The sequence below is a fragment of the Schistocerca americana genome, chromosome X (genome assembly GCF_021461395.2).
Source record: "Schistocerca americana isolate TAMUIC-IGC-003095 chromosome X, iqSchAmer2.1, whole genome shotgun sequence".
Taxonomy (NCBI): Eukaryota; Metazoa; Arthropoda; class Insecta; order Orthoptera; family Acrididae; genus Schistocerca; species Schistocerca americana.
Genome location: NC_060130.1, coordinates 653571437 through 653598121, shown reverse-complemented (window position 1 = coordinate 653598121; position 26685 = coordinate 653571437). Strand labels below are relative to the sequence as shown.

The 26685-nt window shown below is 44.0% G+C and overlaps 1 protein-coding gene across 3 annotated transcripts in view; it reads left to right on the top strand.

Moving 5' to 3' along the window:
- The first annotated feature begins 824 nt into the window (after positions 1–824).
- The window catches only part of LOC124556740 (mitogen-activated protein kinase kinase kinase 1-like), a 169314-nt gene continuing 143453 nt past the window's right edge, over positions 825–26685 (top strand). For all 3 annotated transcript variants that reach the window (XM_047130741.1, XM_047130740.1, XM_047130739.1), the window contains exons 1-2: positions 825–1037; positions 7321–7448. In XM_047130741.1, coding sequence (XP_046986697.1) covers positions 7332–7448 — 117 coding nt within the window. In that variant the 5' untranslated portion in view covers positions 825–1037; positions 7321–7331. The remainder of the gene's footprint in view (positions 1038–7320; positions 7449–26685) is intronic.

Genomic DNA, 26685 nt, shown 5'->3' with positions numbered 1-26685 from the left:
AACTGTTGTCACATTAACAATGTCACCGATAGACATATGTTATGTAGAAATCGGTTCTTTATTATGCTACTTCTGGGAAATGGCAGGGGCTAGAAATAACACTGTGACAAATGCGTGGGTTTACAGCAGCGAGCCGAGGAAAGGGCTCCTGCTCGTAGGCGGAAGATACGAACACGAGGGGTAGAAGAACTCTCGTACCTCTCCCGGTTAGTTCTTAAACCGCATTTCTTTTTTTGTTTTCTGTTTTTTCTGACAGTTTTTGCTCCCTCTTTCTGCCTGCGTCCATGGCTAGAGCCTATCTCGCCACCTCCTGGGACGGCCCTGCTTTTTTATCTTTCCGCTTCATAATGACATAAAATACTAAAAAAATCCAAATATCAGCTGCACCGATCCTTGACGATATTGTTTAGCACGTAAGTAGGCCTAAATGGTTTATTGAATCAACAAACAGCCGTCGTGTTTCGTGGGACTAATTGCATTTCCCCTTGTTGAAGATTCGATTGTGTACCTCGGTTAAATCATAATGAAAAAAATTCGAAGTTTGAGAATTCAGGGCGTTGTACAACGGCTCCTTTTTTCCTGTCCGTGCACTGTAATTCAGTGACTGAAACTGAATACTAAGGCAAGAAAATGACATTTATAGTACTTCGTGCCTCCCTCCATGCGTTATACGGTTGTTTGCACATTATGTATATAAATACATAGTCTGGCTGAATAATACTTTGGTATGAGTAAAAAGCAAGTTTATTTTTTGTTGACCTCGAGAAATGTGTCCCTCAAAAAAGCCAACTCCATTCCTCTTGTACAGAGGGCACTGAAAGCTACTCTCGTGTAGGACGCTTCAAACATGGCGCCATAATACTAGTTCCCGCCCCGTATACGAGTGTTCGTGTTTGCAAACAGTGCTGATTGCTTGATTTGTTGTAGTATTGCTTAGTGCATAGTGTGTCGTCGTCTTCTGTTGTCCGGTGCTGATGACTCTTGCCTGTCAGTGGCGTTTGTTGCGGGAGATATGGCTTTTCGTGGACGTAAATAAGGTATGTTGTTTTGATAATGCCACATATTAGTCTTTTGACAACACTTCGACGCTGGATAAACAGAAAATGGTTTAGTGTTAAGGTAAGGAACATTTTGCACCATTCGTATTTCGATACCTGTAGATGGTGTTTACCTGACCGCCCAACAGCTAATGTGTTCACGGTCAAAATATGTGGCAATGAACAAGACATCGTAAACAACAGTAGACATATGTGTCTGTGAATTAATTGTTTGAAATATTTATAAAATATGTTTTTTATGGCTACTATACCGTTATCCACGATGCTAGAAATTACCTAAATTTGTGGCGTGTTTCTAAAACACAGGAATAGCTTGCATACTGTACTAGTAACTATTCAAATAAAATACACACGCTTCATTACCGTCGCCTTGAAATTTATTTGATTATCTTGTAAGTTGTTGTGACTACGCTACAGGAATTTTGTTTGCAACAGAGACCATGCCATTGGGAACAACTTTATGTCCTCTTGACGAGCTTCAATCATGGACACGGGTTGACTTTCAGTACAGCACCTATGATGTCTTTAATTGTAATCTATTATTTAGCTTCCGTATTTCCATCTGCAACAAATTCTCACATGTAATGTGATTCAAGGTTTTGATATGTACTTCAGCAGAGGCTGCATAAACAAAAAATTCGTATTGCCTCACAGTATAATGTGTGATTTTATTTATCATGGAAATCATAAATGTCTCTTACCAAAGAGAAGGAATCCAGAATTAACACTTCCCATTCATTTCCATGAAAAGCAACACTACAAGATACTTAACAACATTTTAATCTGAGTGAAAAAAGAAGAAGAAACTGCTGCTTAGACCTAGTCGTCACTTCGCCAGTGTCTGATTAGTGAGAGCATGATTCTTGAAACCTGTAGCTGTATACTAACATTGCTTTATTCAGTTTTTTATGCTGAATAAATAATAAATATAGGGCCTAACGTACTTTTATTTCTAGGCTGTATCTTCTGTAATGAGGAAGAACCTGTGTGTGTTCATGATAATCGAATTCACCCATCGTTGACTTCAGACAGAAGTCTGGTTTGTATGCTGGCCACTTAAGATTGACCAGTATACTACACAGTTTCCATATCAATATGACACAATTTTGTTTTGAGTTTGCTCTAAAAACTTTCTCTCAATCTTTAATAGCACCACGACTCATTTTTCCCAGCTGGTGGGTTTGAACAGTTTCAAGGAGACTTTGAAAGATACAATTTTATCTTTCCCAAAAGACAACCCACGTAACTTGAACAATGACTGGGTTCTGAACTTTGCTTTGATGGTGAAACGACAATGTACAAAATAATTAACTGTGATTTTGACAGTAACTCGTAGTTGGTACACGACAAACTGCCATCAGTGATGAAGTTACATAAAAACAATAGGAAAAGGATAGATTACTTCCCACCACATGGAGGAGGGGCTGAGCTGCAGACAGGCATAATGAAAAGATGCTAAACCATTAAGCTTCCATAAAAAAAGGTCCTTCATTCAAAATAGAAAACACACAGACACACACAGTGTTACTGTCTCCGGCTGATGGCAGACTGCACCTGTGTCTGAATCGTGCTGCTATCTGTGAAGGGTGGTAGGATTACATAAAAGTTTTATTGCTACAGTCAAGTGGGCAAAAAGATAGGGTCCTAGACAGTTATGTCACATGCAGCCCTAGAAAACAAGCAAGAAAGAAATTAAATCAGTTATTGAATTACTAAAGAATGATGTGATTTTCAGGTGTGTTCAGATTCCACAAAGATAAAAAAAAACCTGTTTGGAAAGGGAAAAAATGCATAATGACAGTTTCAGGCTAATTCCACCCCCCCCCCTCCCCTCCCGTCAGGGGTTTCAAATATTTCTGAGAAGGCTATGTATCAGGGAATACTGTAGTAACACACCTTGGGCTTAAATAACGATTTGAAGGCAGTAGGTTTATTCTTTGGTGTAAAGAAAGCAGTTGATTGATTGGGTCATGTGCTATGTTTTTGTGTACACTGTAACATTGTAGAATTGCAGAAAAGCTAGTAATGGTTCATTTTATAACCAGAAACAGAAGTTTGTTCCCAAGTGTTACCAAACTTCAGATAGATTTGAATCTGCACCTGCACTAGCTTTATCAATAATATTTTTCAAAGTCTGTATTTCGAAGGAAAATTGATGGGTGTTAAGTGAAGTATCTTGTCTTGCATGCTCCAACGCCATCTCCTCAAATTATACCATGTGGACAATTGTTTGTTAAGACCTTTGGCAAGTTCTCTGCCACTTGAACAACCCAGTTTCTTGCAAGTCTCAATCAGCAGCACTAACTCTCTTCTATTTGGATGGCAGTTGTTCCGTAACTTTTTCCTGTATGTGTGTTTAGCTTTCTCCAGTATGCATCCTGCTCCACTATATATTAGGCACATGTTCTGTAACGAGTAATATATCACGCTTGACAACCAGCCATAAATTGTAAACTGTGTTGAAATTCACAGTGGACAGGAAAAAATCATAGACAATTGTGTATTGTTTTTCTATGTAGTGCCACCAGTCTCAGAGTGACAGGCATTTGTTGTAGAAGAGTTCTTGTAGAATGTAAATACTTTAGATTAAACTAAAGGAGATCATTCACCGAAGCGCAGAAGGGTTGAGTTGGTGATAGGCACACATATAAGAAGGAAAACAGGCTAGCTTTCAGACTTATCCTTTGGCGAGCTAGAGTGTACACACACACACACACACACACACACACACACACACACACACACGTGTACATAGATACTCTACAAGCCACCATACAGTGCATGGTGGAGGGTACCTGTACCAGTACTTGTCATTTCCATTCCTGTTCCACATGCAAATAGAGCGAGGGAAAAGATAACTGTCTATATGTCTGTGTATGAGGCCTAATTTCGTATATCTTATCTTCGTGGTCCTTATGTGCAAATTATGTTGGCGGCAGTAGAGTTGTTCGGAAGTCAGCTTCAGATGCCGGTTTTCTAAATTTTGCCACACATGCCTGTGCTCCTACATGGTGCTGGCTAGACTGACAGTGCCAATGCTGTTTTGTGGCGGGTAGCCTGGTTGTGGTGGGGTTAGTGTTAGATGTGATGGGTAAATGGAGATGAGGTGGGAGGTAAGGAGAGGGACTGGGGGTGGATGGCCAGCAGTTCGGAGGGAGGCCAGTTTGACATCTACGAATGCGGGACGGGGGGGTGGCAGGTATAGTTGTAATGACAGTGGGAAGCAGTGCACGCTGAAAGCTACATGGGGACATGAATTGTGAGGGGGTGACAGCATGGAGGAGGGGGAAACTATTGGGTGGAGGGTGTGGGAACAGTGGTTGCCTGAAATTGAGACCAGGATGACTATGGGTGTGGAGGATGTGTTGTAAGGATAACCCCCATCTGCATAACTCAAGAGAAGCAGGTGGTAGAGGGCAGGTTCCATATGGCTCAGGTTGTGAAGTACCCATGGAAACTGAGCATGTTGTGCTTAGCTACATTTTGTGCCACTGGGTGGTCAATTTTATTCTTGACTACAGTTTGTTGGTGGCCATATATCCTGGTGCACTGTTAGTTGGTAGTCATGCTGATATAAAAGGCTGTGCAGTGTTTGCAGCAGAGCTGGTATATGACATGGCTGCTTTCACAGGTGGCCCAGCCTCTGTGGGGTAAGACAAGCCTGTGAAAGGACTGGCGTAGGAGGTTGTGGGTTGGTGGATTGGGCAGGTCTTGTACCTTGGTCTGCCACAAGGATATGATCTGTGCACCATGACGAATGGCCACTGCCACACTGTTGTCAAGAACGAAGTTGACCACTTGGTGACACAAGATGTAGTTGAGTACAACATGCTCAATTTCAGTGGCTGTTTCACAACCGGAGCCATCTGCATCCTTCCCTACACCAATGTCTTCTCTGAACTATGCAGATGGGAGTTATCCTTACAATACATCCTCCGATTCTGTAATCATCGTGGCCCCAGTCTCAGGTAACCCACTCCATTGTGTCACCCACTCCCAATTCATCTCCCCACATAACCTTCAGCACATGCCACTTTCCAATGGCCATTTCAGCCATACCTGCCACCCCTTCCTCCTGCATTCCTAGGCGGAAAACTGGCCTCCCTCCAAACTGCTAGCCATAAACTCCATCTCTCTCCTTACCTCCCGCCTTCCTCTCCCTGTACTCACCCCACAAGACACTAACCCTGCCACAGCCAGCCCATCTGCCACAAAATAGCACTGGCAATGTCAGTCAGATTGCATGCGTGTTTGACAGTCATGTGTCTTACTCACATAGCTCATTCAAGACATTATATCCCCTGCAGTATTAATTCCTGATCATTGGTACATTTTCTCAAAATACCCTCTTTATTATACTCTATCATTTATACAAGTTTGATCCAAAATCAAAAGTTAACTGCCCAACAAAATAACACCATCAGAATGATTGCTTGTTGTATTAAATGAACACTTTCAAAATGGCAACCAGTACTAAGCCACATTCCACCCTCTCAACAGCAACACATAAATGCCCCCTCACCGACAAGTACTGAAAGATAATGGATAGTAAAAATCTCTCAGTCCATCAATATATTGATGGTTCAAAAAAGAGCTGACCGTGCTCTAGATGACCACCATCAATAACAGCTAGGATCAGCGTGGAAGATGAGTTCAATCTTACTGATACATGGTCTCAAGAATGGAGTGGACAACAAAATAATAATATGCTGTGTATCATGCAAAAACCACAGGGATTTGACTTTCCATGCAAAACGTGGTCAGTGCTTAACAGAATTAGAATCCATCTTGGCAAATGTGCATATTTTTTACCCAAATGAGATAAGCAACCATCCCCACTTTGTGATTACCACAGACCATCAGACACATCACAGAAGAATGCCCCACAAGATCACACAATGGTAGACCAGGAGACTTCCTGCTGGTGACTACTATGTATTCTTTTTCTTCAATGTGTCAAAAAGCATACAATAAATAAAATGGGTGGTCTGAATGATCACTGGTTACAGTTTGTGAACTTTGTTCTGGCTGGTTGTCTCACATCTCAACATTATAACTCTGTTATCCTGGTATGTATACCTCCTCATGAGATTTGTGGTTAATAATATAGACATTCTAGAGGAACTGTGTGGCTTGACAGTTCAGTGTCCCATCCTCCGTTGTTAAATCCCCTGTTGCTCCAAATTTTTCTGCTCTCAGTTATCGCTTCATTCAACCTGGCCAATAACTTTTTAATGTGAAAAATTCCAAATGTCAGTGTGGCGTGGAGTTCATATCAAACTTGACATCTTCCTATAACTTGCTGGAAGGAGGCAATGACATACCAACTCAAATAGCTCAGTGCCTTGCAAACCAGTACTACATTAAAATCAATCATTGTCCTGATGATAATTGTACCTTACTTTTAACAGAGAGACTGCAGCATGTACTCAGTGAAATCTTGACAGAAAATTGGTTTGGGCTGAGATAACACTTCCTTAACTATTGAACATAAATGTATGAACTATTCTGTAGGTTCCATTTCTAATAATGTTCCTACAGACCTAAAAAAGAAGGTCATGTAAACCCCAGGCTTTAAATAACTTAAGGAGTAAAGGTAACAACTTACTGAAAATTTGAGGCACTGAGTCAGTAAGCATATAAACGAGACTGAAGACGTAGGCTCTTCAAAGCTGTAGAGCATGTGTGAGTGTCTTTTATTGAATACAATGCACATAAACAGTTTACTTAAATAAAAGTCCAGTGCACAGTACAAAGTCCAGACATAGTCATCAGTGACCAGCAACTGAGAATCCAGTCCACGCAGAAACCCTAAGCAAGTCCTTTGACCTAGCAATAGTTGTTGGAGTAGTGGCCATATCATAGTTGTTGAACATCAGTAATGCAAACACACAAATCTGCTGGAGATCACTACAAGTATGCAGAATAGGGCATCCTCCAGTGATGTGATCCGGCAAACCATGTCTCTGAAATTGCTGTGGAGGTCACTGATGGATATAGCAGAATCCATATACAGTATTCCAAAATTGTCACATGTGTTTTGATTTTGAACATAATGAAATAGGAAAAGTTTCTTTTTTAGCATTACCTGTGCAAATTTAACAACAAAAAGTCAGAAAAAACCTCTTCCCCCCCCTCACTCAGCCCCTCACACATACACAACATAGTTGTATGTTTACAATTTTATGACTATAGTCTTGTTACCAAGTGTGAAATTTTAAGTCATTTGTGAGTATTTATTAGACATATTGTTTTGATGCAGGTTACCCAGTGATGGCAGAGCTGATGCAGGGTCTGAGAGCAGGTGACTCAAGTGGAGCTAATCAGCTGGATCATTACCGAGCACAACTTCGTAGAAATACTGCATTGGAAGAAGTGCGTGGTCCAGTTGTAAGTTAACATCTATTTCCTACCTCTTTTTTTTTACATCTTGCTGTTATTTGTAATTAATGTTAACTGAATTTTTTCCTCACTAAGATAATATTGTTGCATCTCTAATGATCCATTACGATCCAGCATAATTTGTGTCTTAAATCTCAATACCATTTTACATGAAACTTATCTTTCCAACCCCATGTCTCTTCATGAATGAACCTATATAAAATGATATGAACTGTGGTGTTTATTGCATAGGTTTAATTTAAATGTTTGTTACCACCAATAATTTTTTTCAATGGCAATTCCATTTTTCACCCTGGCTGGTATAAAATCATTGTTATTGTATGCTACGTTCAACTGATTTTGGCTGTCAGCCATTTGGACGCCATCCCTTACCTCTTGTTCCCTGTGTTTTAATCTGCAGCCACTTAAGTTTTCACATACAATTTGGAATGGAGTGCCATTTGCAAGAGCAGGTTTATCAAAAAAGACTAACACTTCACACTGAAAGCACATATGGAGCTGAACTGATTGCATCAGTGGTACGTCTGCCGATGGCAGCACAAAAAGTATCCAGATAACAATGACTGAAGTTTGTTTATCAGAGAGTAACACATTGCGTACCAGCTGCTGCGCTGCAGTTATTGTTGCAGTTCCTGGCGATTTTTGTAAGATGCGTGCATCTTCCTTATGTGCACATTGCTGCACTTACCGATGTCTGATGCTGATGAAACGTGGCAGACATTTTTGTATGATGTTCTAATATTCTTGAAAGGGTAATATCTTTGGAACCACATGCCATTGTGTAACGGTACTTCACAAAACTGGCAGTAGTACCTTGTTTCACTTCTTTTACAATGCGCTGCACAGACTCTGCAACATTGAGCTGGTTATTTCTTTTTTTCATTTCCCACAGTAGCCGAATAGTATATTCTTTTGTGTTCCCTGACAATCAACCAGGTGGATCTTTAGCAGTGCTCTTTTGGTAGGTTGGAGGGCTTCAGTTTCCTCCACAGTTGCTGCGCCAACTTGTTGATCACTTGCTCAGGCTCCTGCAACTTCTTTTAGGAACAATAACATATCTGTTTTTAAATAAAATTTGGGTTTCTGTACACTTTGTATGCACTAAACAAAGCACAATTTGTTAGAAACAATTTCTTTTTCCATTTATTGGTTTTCCACGTTATCTCACGATACGAAAGACATTAATCAGCTCTGTCCATGCCTTTCATAAATTTACTGTACATCACAATACATTTTGGTTTCTGTATGATTTCCCAGTGTCATGTTCTTTTTCCCTGTCGTAAGCATGGATGCATCGTGGATTGTTGTTATCATTCTCAACTCCCTTTTATCTTTTCATACCTGCAGTGAAATGTCACCTTGCCTTTGAAATGTAGTGTCAATGTTCTTTAGAAATTTGGCTTCTGTTTGTAGACCCTGAGGGAGACCTCTGCTGATTCCTATCATATCACAAACTCTTTGTTTTCCTTTCTTGAAGTATTTTGGCAATAGCTGTGCTGTTATAATAATTGTCTTGATAAACATGCTGTTCCCGGGTTCGATTCCCGGCGGGGTCAGGGATTTTCTCTGCCTCGTGATGGCTGGGTGTTGTGTGCTGTCCTTAGGTTAGTTAGGTTTAAGTAGTTCTAAGTTCTAGGGGCCTTATGACCACAGCAGTTAAGTCCCATAGTGCTCAGAGCCATTTGAACCATAAACATGCTGCCACATGCCAAGGTGAGATGAAAGTGCAGGGATAATAGTGTCTCAAAGCTTTTTCCTTCCACAGTGTATATTTCAAGGTTGGAGATATATCCACTTAAACTTTCGCAAGCAACAGAAACAAACTGTTGTGACTCGCCGATCTTTCAAAGTGCCGCTGCACAGTTATGCGTGTCCTCTACATGCGGCGCTGTCTGCCAGCCATGCAGCAACAGCACCACCTAAGCGGCCAGCCAGACAGCGGCCGCTAGACTCGGACTCAGTTATGATTTGACTGTTAAAGTGTACACACGTCTTACTCTGTTTACTTGATCTGTATGTATTGCGTCTTCCTTGAAATATATTTGTTCAACTTGAAGTTATAACAATTGGCAACGAGGATGGGATTTTTCTTTTCCATTGTTGACCCACATGTTTCCATGGCTACTTTAGAGCAACTATTGCGAGGTCTCATAGAACAGCAAACGCTTCTCACAAATGCGATTCGTGATTTCGTCACGGCATCAGATGCGGGGCGTCTCTCGTCGTCGTCTCTACCTCCTTTTGCTCCTTACGACGAGACGGCGGAAGACTGGTCTGACTACGAAAAACGTCTTCGACAGCACTTCTTGGCATTTCATCTCGCGGACGAACAAACATGTAAGTCTCTGTTCCTTTCATGGATTTCACCTCAAATGTGTCGGTTGTTGTCGCAATTGGCTCCATTGAAAGATCCTGCGTCTTTGTCCTTTGCTGAAATGTGCTCACTTCTGTCCGTCTATTTTCAAAAGCAAACGCCTGTGGTAGCCTCTCGTGTTGCCTTTTATCATTGTCAAAAACAACCCAATCAATCCTATTGTGCTTGGGCTGCTGAACTCGCCGATTCCATGGTATGGGATGCTATTATCCAATCGGCGCCCAACAAAGAAGTTAGGCAACATGCCCTTCAGTTGGCAAATCCGACTCTAGATGAAGTCCTATCCATCGCTCAGTCTTTTGAAATTTCTCACGCCGCTGGAGCACAAATAGAGGCATGGGGCGATGTCGGGGAAATACAATCACTGTGCGATGTTGATGAAGTGTGTGGTGTGTCCCCGCCGGCCGAAGTGGCCGCAGTATGCTCCCAAGTGCAGCCTCGGCCTAACCATAAACAAACCTCTAAGAAACTGCAGCAAAACCCACGGCATCTTCTTTCTTGTCCTCCGTGTTTTACAAAACATTCACGAGAAGATTGTCCACAACGTTGGGCCATGTGTGTCAAATGCAAAAACAAAGGGTCATGTGTCATCTGTTTGCAAATCCGGCCGAAGTGACCGCAGTATGCTCCCAAGCGCAGCCTCGGCCTAACCATAAACAAACCTCTAAGAAACTGGAGCAAAACCCACGGCAACTTCTTTCTTGTCCGCCGTGTTTTACAAAACATTCACTAGAAGATTGACCACAACGTTAGGTCATGTGTGTCAAATGCAAATACAAAGGGTCATGTGTCATCTGTTTGCAAATCCGACTGCATACATGATGTTCATGACATCTGTTTGCAAATCCGACTGCATACATGATGTTCATGAACATGACGCTGATTCTGATTCTGTGTTGTCTGTCAATTGTACTTCTTCCCTTTCAGGGAAATTATTCCTCACTGTCCAAATACTTGGTCGAGATGTTCGCATGCAGGTGGATACTTGTTCTGCTGCCACTATCATCAGTTCTCAGACGTATCTTCTGTTGGGTTCTCCAACTCTGTCACCTGTCACTAGGCAATTACAGACTTACAATAAACAGAAGATTTCTCTCTTGGGACAATTTGATGCTGAGGTATCTTAAAAATCTGTCATTCGCACTGTTCTCATATTTGTGGTCGACCATAGTAACTCGGATAATCTTTTTGGTTTCGATGCCTTTCACATTTTTGGGTTCTCCATAGGTGATTCGGTCAGTATCGTCTCTGATGCTATTCCTTATGCTCAATTGGATTCCTTGTCGATGACATTTTCGTCCCTTTTTTCTCCTGGGTTAGGCCGTGCAAACGACTTTGAAGCTCACATCACGCTCAAACCCACTGCTCGGCCTAAGTTTTTTCGGGCTTGGCCGATTCCTGTGGCCCTTCGTGATCAGGTCAAACGGGTGCTGGATCATCTCACTGCTTCAGGGGTCTTGCTTCCTGTCACTTCCAGTGAGTGGTCCTCTCCTGTCGTTGTCAGTGCTAAGCCAAACCGTGATATTTGTCTCTGTGACGATTTCAAAGCCACTGTAAATGCTCATTGCCTTATTGACACTTACCCTATGCCTCGACCTGAAGAATTGTTCACTAAACTTGCTGGAGGCCAGTATTTTTCTAAACTTGACCTGTCAGAAGCTTATCATCATCTTCCTCTCGACGCTGCTTCCCGGCAGTTTCTTGTCCTTAACATGCCTTTCGGCCTCTATCAATACCAGTGATTGCCATTCGGGGTTGCCAGCACCCCTGCTCTCTTTCAGCGATTCTTGGAACAATTATTGCTCACTGTCCCTGGGTGTATAAATTACCAGGACGACATTGTTGTCACTGGCTCCACCACTGACGAACATCTTCAAAATCTCCGCACGCTTTTTCATGTCTTACAGACTGCTGGTCTTAAGTGTAATCTTCAGAAATCAAAATTTTTTCAGGCGTCTATCATGCACTTGGGGTTTCAACTCTCTTGGGATGGTATTCCTCCTCTTCAGCAAACTGTCGCTGCGATCGATGCCCTTCCTTGCCCTACATCTGTTAAGGAACTGCAGGCCTTCTTGGGGAAAATAGCATACTATCACAAGTTTTTACCATCTGTTGCTTCGGTGTCTCAGCCGTTGCATCGCCTGTTGCATAAAATCGTGCCTTTCCATAGGTCCACGTCATGCGATGCGGCTTTCCAGAAATTGAAGACTATGCTGAAACAGGCCCCGTACCTGGCTACTTATCGACCTGGCCAACATCTTGTGCTTGCCACAGACACCTCTCAGTTGGGGGTTGGTGCAGTCCTTGCGCACCGTTTTTCTGACGGTTCTGAACAACCCGTTGCTTATGCCTCCAAAACGCTCACGGATGCCCAACAAAAGTATTCTCAAATTGATAAAGAAGCTTTGGCCATTATTTATGCTCTTCATAAGTTTGGTGTTTTTCTCTATGGATCCAAATTTCATCTTCTTACGGATCACAAACCACTTGTTTCCTTGTTTCATCCATCAACGTCACTTCCCGACAAGGCTGCACACCACCTCCAGCGTTGGGTTCTTTACTTGTCTCGTTACAATTATGAGATTCATTTCCGGCCGACGGCTCAACATACTAATGCTGATGCACTGTCTTGCCTTCCCATGGGTTCTGATCTGGCATTTGATAGGGATGAACTTTTGTGTTTCCACTTGGATGTTGCCGAGCAGTGGGTTGTGGACGGATTCCCCATCACCGGGGACCGTCTGGCGGCTGCTACAGGTTCTGACCCTACCCTCTCCTGGGTTTTACGCTGTATTCAGAAGGGTTGGCCAGATCATCCGTCCGCTGAGACTTCTGATCCATTGTGAACTACTACGCTTTGCGTTACCGCCTCACGGCTTGGTATGGTGTTATCCTCCTTTCCACCGAAAATGCTTCGCCACATGTTGTGGTACCTGCGTCTTTGCATGCTTCGGTCTTGCGCCTCCTTCACCAAGGGCACTGGCGTGTCTCTCGCACAAAATCTCTGGTGCGCCGTCATTTGTACTGGCCCGGCATCGACTCTGAAATCGCACACATGGTCACTGCCTGCGGCCCTTGTGCGTCACAGGCTGCCGCCCCGAAGTCATCTTTGTCACCGCGGCCTTCGCCTGAGAAGCCCGGGAGCGTATTCATGCTGACTTCGCGGGACCTTTTTTAGGTACTTATTGGCTTCTCATTATTGACGCCCCTTTCATTGCCAGTTACACATCGCCTACCACCGCGGCAACCATCAATGCTCTAGCTTGCATTTTCTATTTGGGAGGCCTTCCCTCTACTCTTGTTACTAATAATGGTCCGCAATTTGTCTCTTCCAATTTTGCGGATTTTTGTACCCGTCACGGCGTCATGCATGTCACGGCCCCTCCATTCCATCCACAGTCAAATGGTGAGGCTGAACGACTGGTCCGCACATTTAAGGCTCAGATGAGGAAACTCCTGACTTCTTCTTCTGCTAATGATGCGCTTCTCCAATTTATGGCTTCTTACCGTTTCACCCCCATGGGCGACCACAGCCCGGCTGAGCTCTTACATGGCCGACAGCCCCGCACGCTACTTCATCTTCTGCGGCCTTCCACCTAACGGCCGCGGGTGCCTTTGCTTGGCCGGTTCACCGCCGACGACGTTGTATGGGTACGGGGATATGGCAGGTGGCCAAAATGGAGTCCTGGCCGCATCTTACGACACCGTAGCCAACGTCTGTATGAAATCCAAACGCACACGGGTGTTGCAGTGCATCATTCGGACCAGCTTCGGCCTCGTGTGCCGCAACGCCTGTTCTGGATGCCACTACACCACCTTCGGCTCTACCTGACGCTCGGTATACTGGAATCTCTCATTACTCACAACACAGTCCTCTCACCATCATATTGGTGCCAGCACAAGAACTGACGCCACCAAGAGACTTGCTCATGCAGGAACCAGATGACCATCATCTGTCGGAGCATCTCTACTCACCTCCTTCTCCTATGGACATGGACACATCGCCCATGTCTCCTGTTATAACAACCGGACTTGCCGCAACGGGCAGATTGGTGCACAGGGCCCCAGCAAATTCGACCCATACGTCTCCTGTCATCTTGACCCGTTATCATCGGGGACATGTCCGTCCTTACGGAAAGCCTCCTCCTCGAGACTTTATGGCCAGTCAAACAACACCTTTGAATGTTAGCAATCTACAGGCCACCTCCATCAAGACCTGTGCAAAAACTTCAAAGGGGGGAAAAGTGTTGTGACTCGCCGATCTTTCAAAGTGCCGCCACGCAGTTACGCGCGTCCTCTACATGTGGCGCTGTCTGCCAGCCATGCAGCAGCAGTGCCACCTAAGTGGCCAGACAGCCAGCGGCCGCTAGACTCGGACTCAGTTATGATTTTATTGTTAAAGTGCACACACGTCTTACTCTGTTTACTTGATCTGTGACTTTCATGTATTGCGTCTTCCTTGAAATATATTTGTTCAACTTGAAGTTGTAACACAAACCATATCTGATAAGTTTTCCAGGATTATATGCCCGGAAACAAAGCCGACCTCTCCATGATATCATTCCTTCATCAAGAGAAAGCTCCTGTTCTGGTTTGTATACAGTCAAAAATTCATCTAGGATGCACTTTAGCACAGGTTCAGGTTTGTAGAGACTGTTTTCCTGGCCGCTCTGTGAGGAACTGATACTGAAATGCCGTGATTTCCATATCTGCTCAAATCGATGTCTACTCATTAGCTTGCCAAAAATCAGTGTCTCGATTAGAGAATCTGTTGACCAGTAGTCCTGTAGATAATCTTTTTTATTTTCTCTGTCAAGATAATTGCACCCAAAAAATTTTTCAGTTCAACAGCACTAATATTTGTAAATTTGGGAGACTTGGGTGATTCTTTATAATGGTTTTTGTTTTTCTGGTAACTCCAGTTTGATTGTGTCGACATCTGATAGAACAATTCATCACCTAGAACTAATTTCACAGTGCTTATAATGATATTGATCTCACTGGGAAGGGTTCTTACTCCTGGAATTCCTCTAAATATTTATAAAATAATGGTCTCATCCTTCTTTAACCAACTTTTACTGTCAGAACTTAGTCATCAAAAATGTTAACAAGTATCTCATTTTGGTTGATTATAACCTTCTTGTTTTCTTCTTCACTTCCACGACCGCTATCAATAACATCATCTGACTCACTTTGGAACATCAGAAAAATTGTCCGCAGACAGTTCAGTAAGAATCTCGCATTCCATAAACTGTTTTTGCGCCATACCACACAAGGCAACAACTGCAATACTGACTATTTTGTGGTACTGATTGTTGCCAGTAAAATGAAAGACGAAAATAAGTTCATATTCATGTTCACTGCTCTGAACCCTCCAATTCATGTATAAACATTTTATTAAATTGATATAGTTGCTAGCATGAACAACAGGTCTCAGAAAACACACGCAGAATGAAAAACATAAATTTACATGATGCATCCACAACAGTTGGATGTGGAAACACGTAAATCTACATGAGCTGTACGCAATGTGTTAATAGCATGTCTACTCTGAGGTGTAGTGAAACAAACCATAATATAAGAAATAGAACAATAGTGCTTCTGGTGGCTGAGTGGTTAGATCGTCACTGAGTCTGCGTTCATTAAACACACACTTTATCAGAGCCAAAGTCCCATAGTGAGCAAAATTGTCTAAGCCCAGCATGTAGCCATTTTAGAGTCAAACAGGAATGAATTCATAAGTCTGCCATGATGACAGACTCCTCATCTTCTTCAGCGAGGGGGCTATGAATGCTCGGAAAGCCATAGCTGGCAGCTCCTGGAGTCACAAAGTCAGATGAGAATGGCAATGACTTCATGAAGATGACTTTCTAGTGAGAATCCTGATTGATGGAATCTGTGCAGAATTGGCACCCAACCAAGGAAAACACACTCACAAGGGGAGGCCGCCAATTGTGAAATTCAGATTCGATTCATACTGCGCATAATAAAAGCTCATGGCCAGAGGTATAATGTGGCGAAGCACCAAGATGCACTTCTCAGCCGTTGTCGAGAAAATCGACAGTTAAAAGAAACCGTTGCGGTGAAATACTCTCTATGATTACTAATTTTCTACACCGTCGTGGTGAAGCGGTAAGCGGTCGGATTCGTAATCCGAAGGTTGCCGGATCGATTCTCGCGCCATGCTACCTTTTTTTTATATATATATAAAAAAACAAATACTAAAAAAAAAAGGTAGCATGGCGCGAGAATCGATCCGGCAACCTTCGGATTACGAATCCGACCGCTTACCGCTTCACCACGACGGTGTAGAAAATTAGTAATCATAGAGAGTATTTCACCGCAACGGTTTCTTTTAACTGTCGATTTTCTCGACAACGGCTGAGAAGTGCATCTTGGTGCTTTGCCACATTATACCTCTGGCCATGAGCTTATATTTTTTCATTTTACTGGCAACAAGAAGTTCACAAAGAATCCTACGCCGATTCCATGATACGAGATGCTATTATCCGGTTGGCGCCCGCCAAAGAAGTGAGGCAACGTGCCCTTCAGTTGGCAAATCCGACTCTCAATGAAGTTCTATCCATCGCGCAGTCTTTTGAAGTTTCTCGCGCCGCTGGGGCGCAAATAGAGGTGTGGGGTGACGTCGGGGAAATACAACCTCTGTGTGCTGTTGACGAAGCCTGTGGCGTGTCCCCACTGGCCGACGTGGCCGCAATACGCTCCCGAGTGCAACCTCGGCCTAACCGTAAACAAACCTCTAAGAAACTGCAGCAAAACCTCCGGCAACTTCCTTCATGTCCGCGGTGTTTTACGAAACATTAACGGGACGATTGTCCCCAACGTTGGGCCGTGTGTCACAACTGCAAAATGAAGGGTCATGTGTCATCCGTTCGCAAATCCGACCACATACATGATGTTCATGAACATGACGCTGATTCTGATTCTGTGTTGTCTGTCAATTGTACTTCTTCCCTTTCAGGGAAGTTATTCCTCACGGTCCAAATACTTGGTCGAGGTGTTTGCATGCAGGTGGATACTGGTTCTGCCACCACTATCATCAATTCTCAGACGTATCTTCAGTTGGGTTCTCCAACCCTATCACCTGTCACTAGGCAATTACGGACTTACAATAAACAGAAGATTTCTCTCTTGGGACAATTTGATTCTGAGGTATCTTACAAATCTATTGTTCGCACTGTTCCCATATTTGTGGTCGACCATAGTAACTCGGATAATCTTTTTGGTTTCGATGCCTTTCGGTTTTTTGGGTTCTCCATAATGACTCTGTCAATATCGTCTCTGATGTTATTCCTTATGCTCAATTGGATCCCTTGTCGATGACATTTTCGTCCCTTTTTTCTCCCAGGTTAGGCCATGCAAACAATTTTGAAGCTCACATCACGCTCACACCCACCGCTCGGCCTAAGTTTTTTCGGGCTTGGCCGATTCCTGTGGCCCTTCGTGATCGGGTCAAACGGGTGCCGGATCATCTCACTGCTTCAGGGGTCTTGCTTCCTTTCACTTCCAGTGAGTGGTCCTCTCCTGTCGTCAGTGCTAAGCCAAACCGTGATATTCGTCTCTGTGACGATTTCAAAGCCACTGTAAATGCTCATTGCCTTATCGACACTTACCCTATGCCTCGACCTGAAGAATTGTTCACTAAACTTGCTGGAGGCCAGTATTTTTCTAAAATTGACCTGTCAGAAGCTTATCATCAGCTTTCTCTCGATGCTGCTTCCCGGCAGTTTCTTGTCCTTAACACGCATTTCGGCCTTTATCAGTACCATCGATTGCCATTCGGGGTTGCTAGAGCCCCTGCTCTCTTTCAGCGTTTCTTGGAACAACTATTGCTCACAGTCCCTGGGTGTATCAATTACATGGACGCCATTGTTGTCACTATCTCCGCCACTGAAGAACATCTTCAGAATCTCCGCACACTTTTTCATGTCTTACAGACTGCCGGTCTTAAGTATAATCTTCAGAAATCAAAATTTTTTCAGGCATCTATCACGTACTTGGGGTTCCAACTCTCTCGGGATGGTATTCGTCCGCTTCAGCAAACAGTCGCCATGATCGATGCCCTTCCTCGCTGTTCATCTGTTAAGGAACTATAGGCCTTCCTAGGGAAAATAGCGTATTATCACAGGTTTTTACCATCTGCAAGTTCGGTGTCTCAGCCGTTGCATCGCCTGTTCCATAAAAACATGCCTTTTCACTGGTCCGCGTCATGTGATGCGGCTTTTCAGAAATTGAAGACTATGCTGAAACAGGCCCCGTGCCTGGCTACTTATCGACCTGGCCAACATCCCCTTCTTGTCATGGACGCCTCTCAATATGGGATTGGTGCAGTCCTTGCACACCATTTCTCTGACAGTTCTGAACAACCCATTCCTTACGCCTCCAAAATGCTCATGGATGCCCAACGAAAATATTCTCAAATTGAAAAAGAAGCTTTGGCCATTATTTATGCTCTTCATAAGTTTGGTGTTTTTCTTTATGGATCCAAATTTCATCTTGTTATGGACCACACACCTCTTGTTTCCTTGTTTCATCCATCAACGTCACTTCTCGACAAGGCTGCATACCGCCTCCAGCGTTGGGCTCTTTACTTCTCTCATTTCAATTATGAGATTCATTTCCGGCCGACGGTTCAAATTGCAAATGCTGATGCACTGTCTCACCTTCCCATGGGTCCTTATCTGGCATTCGATAGGGATGAACTTTTGTGTTTCCACCTGGATGTTGCCGAGCAGTGGGTTGTGGACAGATTCCCCATCACCGGGGACTGTCTGGCGGCTGCTACGGGTTCTGACCCTACCCTCTCCCGGGTTTTACGCTGTATTCAGAAGGGTTGTCCAGATCGTCCGTCTGCTAAGACTACTGATCCGTTGCAGAACTACTACACTTTGCGTACCGCCTCACGGCTAGTAATGGTGTTATCCTCCTTTCCACCGACAATGCATCGCCGCATGTTGTGGTACCTGCGTCTTTGCGTGTTTCGATCTTGTGCCTCCTTCACCAAGGGCACTGGGGTCACTCTCGGACAAAATCTCTGGCGCGCCGTCATGTGTACTGGCCCGGCATCGACTCTGAAATCGCACACATGGTCGCTGCCTGCGGCCCTTGTGCGTCACAGGCCACCGCCCCAAAGGCATCTTAGTCACCGTGGCCTTCGCCTGAGAAGCCCTGGGAGCGCATTCACGCTGACTTCGCGGGACCTTTTTTAGGTACTTATTGGCTACTCGTTATTGACGCCTACTCTAACTTTTGTTTCATTGTCCGTTGCACATCGCCTACCACCGCGGCAAGCACCAATGCTCTCGCCCGCAATTTTCTTTGGAAGGCCTTCCCTCTACTCTTGTTACTGATAATGGTCCGCAATTTGCCTCTTCTGACTTTGCCGATTTTTGTGCTTGACACGGTGTCATGCATGTCGCGGCCCCTCCGTTCCATCCGCAATCTAACGGTGAGGCTGAACGACTGGTCCGCACATTTAAGGCTCAGATGAGGAAACTCCTGACCTTTTCTTCTGCTGATGATGCGCTTCTCCAATTTATGGCTTCTTACCGTTTCACCCCCATGGGCGACCACAGCCCGGCTGAGCTCTTACATGGCCGACAGCCCCGCACGCTACTTCATCTTCTGTGGCCTTCCACCTCACGGCCGTGGGTGCCTTCACTTGGCCAGTTCAGCGCCGGCGACCTTGTATGGGTACAGGGATATGGCAGGCGGCCAAAATGGAGTCCTGGCCGCACCTTACGACACCGTGGCCGATGCCTGTATGAAATCCAGATGGACACGGGTGTTGCAGTGCGTCATTCGGACCAGCTTTGGCCTCGGGAGCAGGCAACGCCTGTTCTGGATGCCCCTACACCGCCTTCGGCTCTACCTGACACTCAGGATCTTGGCATCTCTCATTACTCACAACGTAGCCCACTAATCTTTGTCTCGGTGCCAGCACAAGAACGGACGCCACCAGGAGACGTGCCCATGCATGAACCAGATGACCATCATCTGTCAGAGCAACTCTACTTGCCTCCTTCTCCTACGGACGCCAACACATTGCCCATGTCTCCTGTTATATCAACTGGACTTGCCGCAATGGGCAGATTGGTGCACGGGGCCCCAGCAGATTCGACCCCTACGTCTCCTGTCACCTTGACCCGTTATCATCGGGGACACTTCCATCCGTACGGGAAGCCTCCTCCTCGAGAATTCACGGCCAGTCAAACAACGCCTATGGAGGTTAGCCATCTACAGGCCACCTCCATCAAGACCAGTGAAAAAATTTCAAGGGGGAAAGTGTTGTGACGCGCTAATCATTCAAATTGCCGCCGCACAATTACGCGCGTCCTCTACATGTGCCGCTGTCTGCCAGCCATGCAGCAGCCGTGCCACCTAAGAGGCCAGCCGGCCAGTGTCCGCTAGACTTGGACTCAGTGCAGATTTGACTGTTACTGTGTACACATGCTTTACGTGGTCTACTCACTCTGTGACTTACATGTATTGTGTTGTCTTTTGAATTATAAGTGTTCAACTTGACATTGTAACAGTTTCTAGAGATGGGTTTTTGAGTTTCAAGAGATCAGATCCAAGACAGTCACCTGGATTGTGCTCTAAAATCATATCTCTAACCAGGGAAGCAGCATGTGATTGCTTGCACTTGGGGTTACTGCACTGAAAATGGCAGTTGGTGAGGTAAACCTTGTAGTTGAGCAATCTGTTATCTGTGCGACAATCCTTGGAGTTTTTCACCTAAAATACTTGCGGTGGGCCACCATCACATGCACTTGAGAGTCAAAGTATTTGAGTACATTGGTCTTCAACTTATCATAAGGAAAAGCATTGGGCTCCAGTTCTGGATTTAGTTGTTGTAATAGGCGATAAATGTCCAGGCCTATGTATGCCAAAAAGAAAGCATGCCACTGCTCATAGCCTGAGATGCTGTGAGCCCGGAAATGCTGCTCCGTGCACGCAGTGTAATTTCCCCACGGTTAGTCTTCCTGTCAAGGGAGGAGATTTCCAGAAAAGATGTCGAGATGGCTGCCAGACACTAAATCAGGAGTTTGTGGTTGCGCTGAATCTGCTGGAGGAGCATCAACATCCAGGAAGAGTGATCCACTGACCGTCATGCTATAAGCAACATTGTAATGAGCGTACTGTCAAGTGGAAGACACACACAAGCACTGACAACACGGATCAGACCACACGCAAGCATGACAGGAACACAAAACCTTGTTGCCAACTCATATGTTCTACCAACAGCAGCACAAAAGATATCCAGGTAGCAATGATTGAACGAGTTTATTTATCAGAGATTAATAGCATGTTTACTCTGAAGTGAACTGAATCAAAATTCCTTGAAACAGAACATTAATACTTCTGAAGGCTGGTTGGATTGCTACCGAGTCTAAGTTCATTAAACACACGCTTTGTAAGAGTCAGAGTCTCATAGGGAGCAAAATTGTCTAAGTCCAGCATGTAGCAATTTGAAAGTTAAACATGAATGAATTTACAAGTCCGCAAGACAGCCACAATGACAGAGTCCCAATATTCTTCGGTGAGGAGGTCACGAACACACTTTATGTCCACAGTTGGCAGCTATTGGGGTTGCAAAGTCAGATGCGAATGGCAGTGATGTCGTGGAGGCGACTCTCAAGTGAGAATCCTGATAGATGGAATCCTTGTGGAATTGGAGCCTGGCCCAGGAAAACTCAACCGGAGTGAACTGGCCTGGACTAGCCCAAGCGCTAACCTAAATACCACCTGGCACTAGGATACAGCTGGGCCTATTTTCAATCATGTGTCTTGAGGAAGCGAGTTGATCCATGTGGCCTGTAGCCGTTATCAGTGCTTGAGTTGCTTCCTGGTGGACAGTCGAAGCATGACCATCTCTCTTCTGCCTTCCGGAAAATTATTCCCGTGTGTTAGGAATCTTTGAAGCACTGATTTGATGCTGGTTGGTGACATTGCAGGTGTTAAGCTTCGGTACAATATATAGTATGTTGTAGTAAATTCAATTAGTTGATAAATAAGTCAGTCTTGGAACCCACCAGAAATCTTAAATGTTGAATGATAAATAATTACAGGAGTTGCTAACTGAACCAGCATGTCACCACTACTCCATAGCGAATGACACAGAGATATTGCTCCTCCACCTCATCATCATCATCATCATCATCATCATCATCATCATCAACAACAACTTCTGTTGAGGCATTGTGATTATCAGGCAGATCTTCATGTTTCTGGTGTCAGAAGCCACTTATCGTTGAACTGATCCTCAGGATAAGATACAACTGCATGAGGAGGACATGGATGAAAGCTCCTCATTCTTGTACCTGCGATGTAGAATCATCATCCTTGATTTCATGTTGTCACATGAGAATCAATGTAGAATTTGGTACCGGCCAGAGTAATGTGTTAATAATTTGCCTGACAGTGTGACCTTTCATACAGGTGTAAAAATCCATAACTGGTTGTAACTTACAGATCACTGTTCATGTCTTGATCCATACTCTGAGCATCCGAGGTTCAAATGTGTGCTAACTGTCTTATTTCTTGATTTCTGGTGTTTGAGCTGTTTGGTGTACTCTTCCTCAGCATTGTCAGATTTAACATGAACAAAGTATCCAGTGTTGTTTCAGTCTTGCGACCATAGATCTGAGCAAACAGCATAAAACCTGCCGTGTCTTGCACTGCTGTGTTTATGCATATGTCAGAGGAAGCACTATTGTATCCCAGGCACTCTGTTTGATGTCAACATACATCAGGAGCATATCTGATAACATCTATTGAAACATTCGATGCGGCCATTTGTCTGCGGATAGTAGGCTGTTGTCTTCCCGTCAATGATACTGCCTGACACCAGTCGAGGTAGAGATATTTTTCCATGATCAGAGATAATTAAACATAACACCCCATGATTCAAAATATGTATTCACAAGAAACCTGGTGATTTCCAAAACGTTAACATCGGTACTGCCTTGGAGATAGAGTAGTAGGTGATGCATCAGTGAACACTGTTATCCATTACACCCCACCCCCCTACCCCCCGTTTATTGACTTGGGAAACCTTCCAAGAAGCCAGTGGCAGTCTGGTAAAGTGGAATAACTACAGGATGGGTAAAAGTGCCTTTATAGTGTACTGTGTCGTTTTCATTGTGTGCTGTAGTCGGTAACTATTTGTGCAGTGAATGATGCAAAATGAATGCCAAGAATCGTGACTCAAATGATTAGAGAAGATGGTGGAACCAAAGAGAAAATGACGTTTGATAAATGTTGTCATGAGGTTAGGTGTATGAAATTACATAGTGGCATAGTGAAATATATTGTGCACAATGCTATCATGTAGTCTGTAAAATTTAAACTATACTCTTAGGTTTTTACCTAACCACTATCTTGAAAATTGGGACATTCTGAAAATACCCCACAAATTTTGTTAAACAGCTATTAGGCTATGGTATAGAGCAGTGTGTCACTGCAGCCAGTTTCCTTCCAGTCATATTTTGTTGGCTTCTCCAACTCAACAACTAAACTATAACATTTGAATATGAAACCATATACCAAGAAATTCCATTTTATTCTGAGAAACATACAGTGCAAGAAATAAATATGAAAACCGGTAACTAACCTTACAGTCCATAATAGACAGATTAATAATCATCGGTCTCATGTTCTCCATGTCAAAAAGAAAAGTAATTAATTCCTATCTTCTCCCAAAACAAGTCAATTCTCATTGGCTACTGTGTACTATCACCTGACTGGCTGTGAACAACATTATTCACTGCCAACAGTAACACACAATAGAAGAGCCATGGTACACCCTAACTACACTTTAGCCTGTGGAGAAATTTGTCCTGGGGTAACTGAGGCACATATTTCCGTCATTGGGATTCCCCACATTGGCTTCCAACATGTCTGATGGAGCAGGAGAGACATGAGCAATGATATCTGCCTCTGATTTTATGAAGAGTCTTCACAAATCTCCAAAGATCTGAAGCCAGAGTATTATGAAAATACTTCATTGTGTCTAGTATCGCAAAAATACTTCAGTGTCTGGTCATAAATGAGGTGGGATGATGAGCAATAATTCACATCCCTTTTTGTCAATATTCCATTTGTAATTTCACTTCTACAAGATTCTATATAGTGAATTAAATTTTTTGTTGTCAGCTTCTTCCAACTTTAAGGCTTCTGTTGTCTTCAATAATCCTGTATCTTCCCACTGTCCAGCTACAGTGTTCATTAGAGCAGTGATGATCGGTATTGTAATGTTCCCCCATTTGATTCCACAAAAGACATTTGACATCTTTGTGTTTACATCCATTTTTGTGTACAAATGTGTGACAGCCAGCATAAATAATGGTGATCATTCTCAACAATGAATGGTCTGCCATATAAATAGGGTCAGAATTTAAGATTTCCCAAAACTGCAAAGCACTCTGTCTCTTTCAGAGAGAAATTCTTCTAAGACATGAAGAGTACTCTGGAGGCATCTTCCACTATTTACAATAGAACGGGATCTACCATGTAGCGTCTACGATTAGTGCCGGCCGCGGTGGTCTAGCGGTTCTAGGCACTCAGTCCGGAACCGCGCGACTGCTACGGTCGCAGGTTCGAATCCTGCCTCGGGCACGGATGTGTGTGATGTCCTTAGGTTAGTTAGGTTTAAGTAGTTCTAAGTTCTAGGGGCCTGATGACCACAGATGTTAAGTCCCATGGTGCTCAGAGCCATTTGAACCACCATTTGGACCTACGATTAGTGTGTAGTTCTGTCTCTGAATTCTCATCCAAAAGTGTCCAAACTGATGAAGATGTAAGCTCCTTCTTGAGGATACAGATATTCCCATGCTCCATACTGTAAGAAAAATTGCTATCTATTGCATTGGTAATCTGTTATGGCTCCTACTCTTTCTGGATCAGTGGATCAGGATGGACCCCATTTTCATTTTGAAATGTTCTTGACTATTTAGCCATGTAGCATCATCCAGATGGTGCAGTACTTTGATTTTTCCAATATATAAATGATACATTCGTGATCTGGTAGCACAGATCTCAGAATCTGCAAGACATCTGAACTCACTGTGCAAAATCATCAGACTCAAAATGTAGATAGAAGACGACAACCAACTTACTTTCGTGGATATGGTAGTCAAGTGAAGACCAGATGATGCACAAGGACACAGCAATTACTGTAAACCAGTACATGCAGATTTTTACTTAAATGCTTCAAGCTGCCTTGCCCTTTTACAGTGAGAAGGCATCCTCAACACAATAGTGCACAAGGCTCGTGAAATCTCTGACCAAGAGAGCACATACTTTCTGAAAGTGCGCTTACATCCACCACTGCCAGACCAACTGTGCTATGAAACCAAAAAAGTTTAAGCTACATCTTGCACAGCAAGAAGATAAACCTATTGTGACAGCATTTATCCTCTCATCTGGAACCCCCCCCCCCCCCCCCCCAAAAAAAAAATTGGAATAATTCTCCAGAAACGTAACATCAATTTTTTTCACCCAACACAAAGGCTTTGTTGGAGGCTACTAAGGCTGTCTCCCGGCCTGGGACAAGATGGGCCAGCAACCCGCACAGCAGGCTGCGCGAGCCAGAGCGTAAGTCCGGCTCAAGGTCACGCTACGCCTAGCGTGTAACCATATGCTAACAGCGTATATAAATGAATTTAAAAAAAATGGGAGAGATAAGGAAAGGAGATAAGGATTTTTTACTGTCTATAATAGGACATACAGTTGCCAGTAATCTTTATTTTACAATTATTGTTCCCTACTTTAGCCCATATAAAAAGATACTCACCTGCATTCAGCTTCTTCTTTCTTCTTGTGGACAAAGTAAATGGCTTGTCTGGCACCAAAGTACCATAGGGAACTTTAGCGAGTAGACCTGTACTCTCAGCTATACTCCATGTCTTCCAAGCCAAGATGTTTGCATCAGGGAATGCTTCAAGGCCACAATAATCTGCATGGTTCCCCCACACAACAGCCGAGGTCAGCCATGTACTGCCTCCAAACACAGCAGAAACATCACACGTGAATTGCACTCGTAGTCCACGAGAAACATTTGGACCACCCATAAGCTGTTGCTTATTAAATTGTCCATCCAAGTCAATTTCTATTGCTTTCAATGACTTATACTCAGGATCACTGCGCCACCAGCGCCGACAATATCCGTGTCGCAAAGGCATTGCAGAGGCACGTTAACACACAATGAACATAGTAGGCCAACACCCAGAGCTAAGCTTCCGCACTCCGCGTCGTTTGCAGAGCAAATAACGCTCCGTGCTGCGGCACAGCTGACGCCCGGCAGACCAGAAGTGTGACGCTTATCGCTCCCCTTCCACTGAGCCACAGGCGCTCCTGAGCCATTATCTGCAACGTCATGCGCAGATGGAGGAATTATAGCCCAGCCGGGCCCCAGTAACACTAGAGGGCCCGGCCTGTGGCAAGACGATGTCTTAAGTCTCTGTTATGTGTGTTTGGCTGTCTGCAAGAAGTGGTCACCAAAAATTCCTTCGTCTGCGCATGACGTCACAGATAAGGGCTTGGGAGCACCTGTGGTTCGGTGGAGGAGCACAGTTGTTAACCCGTTTAGATGTCTTTGAACTAATAGAGGCCATCAGTTGTTATAAAAGCTGTCTCTTGTGAATAGCCAGTATGTATATCTATTTTGGAGGAAAGCTTTGAGCCATCAGTAATTCTCCCAGAAATACCATGAACCATCTTCCTTCTCCACAAGGATCACAGAGTAGAACCAAGGATGCTCTGAGAGTTGAATATTGTTTCACATCGTCACATTTCATTGTGAATCATGTATCATATATGAATGCTGCT